Source organism: Antechinus flavipes, chromosome 1 (assembly GCF_016432865.1).
Source record: "Antechinus flavipes isolate AdamAnt ecotype Samford, QLD, Australia chromosome 1, AdamAnt_v2, whole genome shotgun sequence".
NCBI lineage: Eukaryota > Metazoa > Chordata > Mammalia > Dasyuromorphia > Dasyuridae > Antechinus > Antechinus flavipes.
Window position 1 is genome coordinate 696,710,887 of NC_067398.1, and position 9,470 is coordinate 696,720,356.

General features: G+C 31.8%; 1 protein-coding gene across 7 annotated transcripts in view; it reads right to left on the minus strand.

Moving 5' to 3' along the window:
* ATXN2 (ataxin 2) overlaps positions 1-7,264 on the minus strand; it is a 71,795-nt gene extending 64,531 nt beyond the window's left edge. For 2 of the 7 annotated variants that reach the window (XM_051972787.1, XM_051972786.1), the window contains exons 1-4: positions 7,228-7,246; positions 6,378-6,437; positions 5,780-5,851; positions 1,114-1,264 (exon numbers count right to left, since the gene is read on the minus strand). In XM_051972787.1, coding sequence (XP_051828747.1) covers positions 1,114-1,264; positions 5,780-5,851; positions 6,378-6,410 — 256 coding nt within the window. In that variant the 5' untranslated portion in view covers positions 6,411-6,437; positions 7,228-7,246. Of the gene's footprint in view, positions 1-1,113; positions 1,265-5,779; positions 5,852-6,377; positions 6,438-7,227 lie in introns of all 7 variants that reach the window. The other 5 variants (XM_051972791.1, XM_051972789.1, XM_051972784.1 and 2 more) reach the window with 5 other exon arrangements.
* Between the last annotated feature and the right edge of the window lie 2,206 nt (positions 7,265-9,470).

Below are 9,470 nucleotides of genomic sequence, written 5' to 3' on the forward strand. Positions count from 1 at the left end.
GTGTTAAATATTCTGAATTGTAGGGGCAACATTCTGTAGAATTTTTAAAGAAAAAAAAAATACTACCTTTTGAATCCAATTCTCCCTAGACAACAAGAGAACTGTTCGGTTCTGCATACATATATTGTATCTAGGATATACTGTGACATATTTAACATGTATAGGACTGCTTGCCATCTGGGGGAGGGGATAGAGGGAGGGAGGGGGAAAATCGAAACAGAAGTGAGTGCAAGGGATAATAATGTTGTAAAAAATTACCCTGGCATGAGTTCTGTCAATAAAAAGTTATTTTAAAAAATAAAAAAGAAAAAGAAAAAAGAAAATACTAAAAATTAAATAAAATAAAAATAAAAGCTTTATGAAAGATTAAAAAAAAAAAAAAAGGAAATCCATAGCGGAAAAGTAAAGACACATATAAATAATCCCATGTGAGTTTTAACAATAATGAAGTTTATTTATATTTAAATAACCAAAAAGAAAAAAAGAAAAGAAAAAAAAAGAACCCATACTTGACAACTGCCCTTGAAATCTTTTTAGAAATTACTAAGGCTAATAAGCCTGGCAGAATATATTCTCTAATTACTAAAATAAACCACAAATTCCCATAAGCAATGGTGTTGGACTCAATCTCCATAAATCTACATACCCTTTCTGATTGGTAGTATGTTTCCTCTGACTACTTGGTGCCTGATTATCTGCTTACCCAACCTGCTTATCTTCTGCTAAGATTAGGATACCAGGTGCCTTTCCCTTCCTACATCAATTTTTTGGTATATTTTTATATTAAGTATATTTTTAAATTAAATGACCCATGGTAAGCTCTAAACCATGAAGAAAAGAATATCACATCTTAAGAAACTTTCAAAAGTATAATTAAAAACACCAAGAAAAAAAAATATTTAATTAAACTCAGTAAAGATATGTCCTAATTAATGTATTTCCTTTCAAGATTGATTAAAATGCACTTTGTCTCCATAATATTTTATAAAAGCCATTTTTCTAAACCAAATTGGTGAAAATCAAATTAATGACAATATTTCATAAATACACTGCAATTAACAAACTTAATGGCCTTCTCAATAATATGCTATTTTCATCAACTTAAAAACCTACCTCTTCTGGCATAATTGGAATCCATGTCTTTGAACTGTACCACTACAAAGTCTGAACACTTGAACAAAATCCTCTCCACGATATCTTCACGCTTTGGCCCAGGGCTGGAATCTGTGGTTTTCTTATGAGCAGCATCGAGCACTAAATCACACTAAAATTTAAAGAGGGAAGTATTAAAAATGTCCATTAAAAATCAAATCATAGATAAAATTATAATAGTAAGCATTTTACAACACAAAGCCCTTTGTGATTAGGATGGGGTGGGGAAGGGAGAAAAGACCAGTCAATTAACTTGTTTCACAACATATAAAAAAATCATATACTCTCTAGGAAAGTACTCTGATCTACTGGCTCAATAACTAAAGTGTGGCCCATGCTACCATTTAAAAGAAAAAAGCTTCCTCCAAAAAGAAATATCCATCAAATAGTCTTAAACATTTAAAAGGAGTTTCCTGTTACCAGCTCAATAAGACTGGAAGAAAATCATACAGCAAATGAAAAGCTTATCTCACATCTATATAGCAATTAATGGTTTTCAAAACACCTTCACAAAAAATCATGTTGGCTCCTCAACAATCTAGAACATGAAACTCTTTTCTCTATTTTTCAGTGGAAGAAACTGAAGTCCTGATTAGACTTGGCTCAAATTCCAAAGTTACATTAAAAGTCAATAAATACTTGAATTTAGATCTTTTGGCAACAATTTCCAACATGCTAACTCTCTGGGGTCTCCCCAAAAATGTCATCAAGAGAGATATTTATACTTTTATTAGAAAGGTACCAAACTATGGGTGAAGAATCAAACTAATAATGAACATATTAAGTATATACCAGGTACTAAGCACTGCTCTAGATTCTAGAAACTACATATATACAAAAAATTAAAATAATCCCTATTTGTTTACATTCTAATGGGGAAACAAATACACATAAAAATTATAAAAATTAAGTAAACAAATATTAATATATACAGACTAAGTAAACAATAATCAGTTTGGGAGGGAAAACATTAAAAGAGGAAGGGCAGGGAAGAAAGGCTTCATAAAGGAGCATCTTTTCTTGGTTGCATCTTAAAGTAAGATGCAGGGATAATTAACAGAATTCCAAGTGCTGAAGTGGCTAGTGAACAATACATACTCAGTCAACACCTGACATTGTATTAGACATTCTAATTAAAGCCTATTCTTGTTTTTTAAATTGTGAATGCCCAGTTCCCAACATTCATAAATACTTCAAAACACAAAAGACTAGGACAGAGAACAGTACCCAAAACAGTGAAATCCTACCATGTATAGAATTTGAGTTTTAAATACATATATAAGAAACAATCTTAACCAGGTGGTTACACACTACTTTATTTTTCATACCTCACTTAAAAATTTTATAAGATTCTATTCATTTAGGAGAGGGAGTAAGGGGAAGGGAGGGAAAAACATTTAAAACACAAGGTTTTGCAAGGAGAATGTTAAAAATTATCTTTGCATATGTTTTGAAAATAAAAAGCTAAAAAAAAAAAAGATTTCATTGATGTTATTTTTTTTTGCCATGTAACACCCGTAAACCACATCAAGATACTGGCTATTATGAGCAAGAATGATGGCTTATACCTTTAGTTCAGATTTGTGCTAAAGGTTTATCTTCACATTTTTTGCAAATTTAAAATCAAACACACTTATAGCAAATTCTGAGACACAATTTAGCTTAAACTAAATATTTAACAACACAATAGAAAATTATCTAAACTAAAATCATGTGTGCTCCTTAATTCTTGAGTATTTGACATTCAAAGATTACTCACAATATATGTAATGCTACGCTTTACTCAAAATTGCTACACTAAGCCAAAGTTGTAGAGGGCTGAAACTCGAGTCGATTCACTGAGGTCAGGACAGCCGAGCACTTGAGGCTAACTACCGATTGGACAATATTCTATGGGCATATGCTTGGAAAATGGCCCTTCCCACTATCCTGTGCTGGCTCGATGATTGGTGCATTCAGAGGATTGTAGGAGGGACTAAGGGGTGGAGTAAGACCAGCCAGAGTCACTTTTTGTGGTGGACAAGGAAGAAGGCTGTTGCAGAGATCCTATCACTTCTACCCGGAAGGAGCAAGAATAAAGACTAGGGAATTTTGCTTATCCTGACTCCGGATGATTCTCAGGTATCCTGGGTGCTAGCATGGTTGTCACAAAAGTGAAATACGATATTTTAATCAAAGAATTGTAGACCATTCAATATGTATAAAATCAGGGAACTTAAACTGAAAACGCCTATTTTTGTTTAATTTCAATGGGCCTGCTTCAGTTTTTGTCTTTGGGAAAAGCTATCAGGAACAATTTTTCTACACATGGGGCAATTTTTTTTTTTTCCCCAAAACACACTACAGGTGAAAGCATACAAAACTATCAAGTAGGTTTTCCCATTATTTAATAAATAATGTGATAAAATATCTCAAAAAAAAATCTTCTCGGGTTATTGAGGTAGAGAACAGTATAATAGCTAATAAAGATAGGAATCAACTAACTAAATTGAATGACAAGCCTAACAATCTTTTAAAATAAAAATGCGTGATAACTTGTAGCTATACTTAGCACCAAAATACAGTAAGTGTAATCAAGTTCATTTAAGCATAACTATATAAATCATTTTTTAATATTGCTTAAAAAAAATTTTGGAAACTATTTATGACCAAATTAGTTGTCAAAACTATCTTAAACAGGATAGTTAATAGTACATATTTAAAAAAAAAAAAAAAAAGACAGGAAAATCTATGGCTGAGCAGACAACTGCAGCTGATTCTCTTCCACATCTCAGTGGTTAAAGACTCAATGTCCCTATGATCTGGTAAATCTGGATAAAAGTTTTTGGCCTTCTCTTTGTGTCAGAGAAAAAGTTCACTGCAAAATTTAGTTTCTACTGGATGACTTGCAGTTTCTCAGCAATCTTCACCAAATAGTTTTTATCCTTCAAGACATGGATTGCCTCTAAGTCCTATTTACTTCATCTGATCAACTTTACCAGAACCAGACTGTTTTATTATTACTTTACCATACAATTGCAGATCCAAAACTACTGAGACCCTTCCATTTCTTAAAAACGAAAACAAAAGACATTTCTTTTAAAAGTCTTGATTCTTAAATGTTATTTTGTGTAGATTTGTAAATAACTCCAAGGTAGTTTGGCACCAAATCCGTAAGTGGATTTGAGTGTTTATCACCATTTTTATGTTAATGACATAACTCAATCATGATCAGTTGACACCATTCTAGTTGTTTAAGCCTTATTTTATTTCTGTAAAAAATATTCTATAGTTGTCCTCATTTAAGCACTAGGGGGATTTCTTGATAAACAGATTCCTAAGAGCTCTACTATACATTCTTTAAGTACACTGATTGACATGCCTTTTTAATTAATCTCTCTTCAAGCTAGGTTCTCTTAGTAATAAAGGTTAATGACTTGTATGAGAATTTATACCAACTACTTTTAGTTTGATTTTTAACTATTGTTAAACCATTACATATCTGCAAACAATAATAACTTAGTTTTCTCTTTGTCTATGCAAAGACCCTCAATTTTGTTTCCTTGCTTATTGAGGAAGGCGAGTGGTACAACAGAGAAAGTTCTGGGCTCAGAGACACTTTCCTAGCTCCGTGATTCTGAGCAAGTTATTTCACCTATTTGTTTCAGTTTCTTCATCGATAAAATGGGGATACTAACAGCAGCTATTGCCCAGGGTTGTTGTGAAGGTCAAATGAGAAATCTGTAAAGCCTGGTAAAAACGAAGTACTATGCAAATATATATTATCATCACAAATGATATTGTTGTTGTTGTTATTATTATTACTATAACCTAGTATTTTCTAGAATGATATTAAAAAACAATAGTAATGAGAAGGGATACCCATTCATGTATTGCCTTGGATCTTATTGGAATATTATAATGTCTCTTCAAGGAAAATAATGCTAGCTCTCAGTCTCTGAGAGATACTATTTATCATTTTAAGGAAAGACTTATTTATTCAGATAATGACCAGGTTTGGTAAAAAATATATATATATCTAATGATATACTATTGATGTGATGACTTTTTGAGGGGTGAGAGGTGGAGAGGAGGGAGTGATTAGAGTCAATTATATTTATACTTTTCCAAATGCTGAACAATGACCATATTCCTGGTACAAATCCAACCTGATCACAGGTAATAGTCAAGGAATTGTTTAGACTCTGCTAATATTTTACTGATTGTTTTCCCAGGCTATTCTAGGCTTAGGTATCCACTAGGTTTTGTAGAACACTTTTACTTTCACAAAGCACTTTATATATTACCTCATTTGATTTTCAAGACAACACTGTAAGACATACCTATTACTTATTAGCTTTTCTTTACAAATAAAAATCTGAGGCAAAGAGATTAAAAGTGCCATGGCCAGGGTCACACAGCTATTAAATCTGCAATAGGAACTCTTCTGACTTGCAAGTCCAAAATTCTATCTACAATGCCACCCAGCTGCTCCAGAAAGATAAAAAGTCAAAAATATAAAACACTCAATTCAGAAATCTTAATTATATTTCAATTAAGCAGCAATACCATGAATGCACAGTAAGAAATTACAATGTCTGCAAAAGGAAAAAAAAGCTAGCAAAATAGAAACTTTTTTTTTCATTACCTTAGGACTATATGTTTTAAAAACTCCTTCATATACACCTCCATTTTTCACTTGAACTTCACATTTGGATCCCTAAAAACATTAAAAAAGAATCAAATAAAGCATCTCCATAATTATGAATTGTGATTTTATCTAGTTTGTATATTTCAAAAGAAATAACTAAAATCTAGACTGATGAGACATGGGGAGAAGAGCATCTGTAGATCTTATTTGAATGATTCAGACAGAATATATTTATCTCAAATGTAAGTTGGCAGCATGATTCTCAGCTTAAGTAGTTTGTACAAATACTTCCAATTTAAATTTACTTTAATCTGGCAATAACGAGGATAGGAGAGTGTGAACCACTGTGAAGAATACCAAATGCCAGCCTTAGTAAAAGAAGACATCAGGAACAGAATACATTATATACTGTGTGCTATACATAGAAATTCTAATCCAATTTGCTTTCAAATTGCCTTGTAAAACATCACCATTACTTTCCCTTAAAGTAGACCCATGGTTTCAAGTATCTTTTCATACACTATATTTTCAAAATTCACTGTATTTTAATTATACCACCAAAAATACAATTTTAAGAAATATTGTGAAAACTTACAACAACTGATGTAAGTATATGAACCATCCTCATATTCGCATAGATGCCATCAAAAGAAATCTGGAATGTAAAAAGAATGATCAGAAAGATGTTTACTTTTATTGACTGTAATACAGGTCAGAAAACTTTACTTAATTAAAATTAATTAAATTTACTTAAAAATTAAAATCAAGATTCTTGCTTTATGAAAGAATTACAGAATCTCATATATTCACAATCTGTACAAATGAATTTTAGTGTTAGATACAAATCATGTGAAAAGTGCACAGGATTAAAAAAATAACTTTTTGAACTTTGACTTTATCCTCTTTACTTCTCTCAAAGCATCCATCTCCTGAACCAAAAAGAAATCTAAGTCTGCATCAATTCCTACCCGATTCAATCATGTTATTATTTTTCAGTCACAAACTCTACCCTAAAGCTGACAAAATCTATGACCAGAAGGCAATTTTCCATAAAGATAAAAGGATGAAAGATGAGTTGAGTGCAGAAAAAAAAGACCTTAGCATTTATAAGTCAGAATGAGTTCAAAACAGCACATTTTCAGTTGACAAAAGTTTTTCTATTCCTGATTTTCCTTTCTACTTTGATTATTAATCTAAATGTGTCTAGTTTGAGCAAAGGATTTTAAAGTTGCTCTCTATTTTATGGATCTAAATACTGTCTTCTTAGACTATGTTTGAGAAATGACACCCTAAATAAAAAAATATGATCACTTGATCTACAATCAAAATTACAAAATATGAGATTAGTATGACTGATTATTTTTTTTAGCTAACAGTTTATAAATTAAAAGCCAATTTAAATTTTAATTTCTCAAAAACAAGTTAAAATATTCATATTTACTTACTGTAGACTGAGGAAGTCCTTTGCCACTGCTTCGGCCCCTGAAAAGATTTAATATGTGTTAAAAATGCAATAGGTTACAAAGAATTTAGAAGTTAAAAATACTTAATAATCCAGTTTCCTTAAGCACAAACCTGATCATACAAACCCCACACATATGCAAATTCAAAAAACTCACACCTCCCCCTGCCTTTTTAGAAGTCTTCCCCTTTTCTTTCAATAAAAAATTCAAACATTATCTTCTACAGGGAACCTACTAAACACCCTTTCTCCTCACACAGCTGGTAAATTCTGAGAAAGGATCTGAACTCGGGTCTTCCTAACTTTAGGACAGTCACTCTATCTATTTCATATAGACTTATATATAATAGCTCCCTCCTTAGAAGGTAATAAGCTCCTTCAGAATAGGGGATGTTTTCATTCAGACTACTGTAACCTCACCACTAGTGTAAGTACCTAACTGATAATTGTTTATGACTGGCAAGTGATTTTGAAAATAATTGACCTTTGATTTGCTAATGCCAGGTAACAATCAATTTCTTAAATCAATTTCCCAACCTCCAAAATGGGGATAGATTTATTCCTTCATAAAGACTTTTAAGGCAAAGGTGTTTTAAAAAATTGAAGATTTTCTTCTTCATTCAAATATTTGCATTATTTTTGTCTACGCAAAAATTTTTCAGCTTCACAGATCTAAATTATCTATTTTATCTTTTTGAGTTTATTTACTCTAATTCTTTCATTATTTTTAAAGATAGTATTACCTTTAATATTAAGATTCAGTATCCATCTTTAGCTTATTGTGGCATATGATGTGTTAATTTCTGCCAAAGTGTGTTCAAGTTTTCCATGAAGTTCTTGTCAATAATTCATTCATATTTATGAATTACTTATATTCAGCTCAATTTTTTCTAATTCTTTCTTACCTAGTTTGTTCCACTTTTTTCCTTTTGTAACTAGTAACAATTATGATCATTGCTATGATATCTAAAAGTGCTACTGTCCCTACATTCCAACTTTTTAAAAATCACAAGATTTGAGATTTTTTTTTGCCAAATAATTTTAATATTTCATCTAGCTTTAGTTTATCTCAGGAAGTCAGAAACACAAAGTATATGAGACCACAGGAAACAAAGGTCAAGTGAGCATTTTTGAATATGGTGAGATTCTACAGTAGCAGCAAGGAACCAACCAGAAAAGCAGACAAGAGGGATGGATGGTAAATTAGGAATGATGAAAAAGGCAAAGTGCTGGAGAAGCTGGCACTGGATAGAATCACTTAGAAGATTCAACTATTAAGCTAATATTCCAAGAGTATCGTTTTATTTATAAAATTCTACTTATAGAAGGATTTTATGTTCTATGACTTTAAAAAAAAAAAAAGAAAGCAAAATGTGAATAAACCTGCCCAAATATTAAGGAATGGCAAAATAAACTATGTAACATAAATGTAATGCAAAATAAGTGTGCTTTATGGTGAAAATTAAAGCATGGGAAAGAGTTACATGAATCAATGCATAATGAACAGAAATAAAAAAGATATATATTTCTATGTGTGTGCACATGTCTCTGTCTCTATCTCACACACATACATACACACACACACACACACACACGTCAACATTACAACCAAGCAAGGCTCTGAAGAAGAGATCTAAAAAGCTACCCTCAACTCTTAGGATAAAAGGGAAGGGAATGAACATTTATAAGGTAAATAAAGGCTGCATAGCAAAGATGGGAGGAGGGTCACAAGTGTGGTGCACTGCATTGACTTTTATGAAGTATTGATCAGTTTTGCCAATTAAAAAAAAATCTTCTTGTTATTTGGAAAGAGAAAACAAAGTAGGAAAAAATTCTGAGATATTTCAGCAGTTTTTTTTAATGTTTCATTTAATGCTCTGAATCACCATTGAATAGAAAAATGCAAATTAAAAGAATTCTCAGATACCACCTCACACTTTTCAGATTGGCTAAAATGATAAGAAAAGATAATGGTAAATGATGGAAGGGATGGACGTGGGAAAACGGGGACACTAATCCATTATTGGTGGAGTTGTGAACTGATCCAACCATTCTGGAGAGCAATTTGGAACTATACCCAAAGGACTATCAAATTGTGCATACTCGAGCAGAACCAGGAGATCATTATACACTTCGACAACGATATTGTATGAGGATGTATTCTGATGGAAGTGGATTTCTCTGACAAAGAGACTTAACTGAGTTTCATTGGATAAATGATGGACA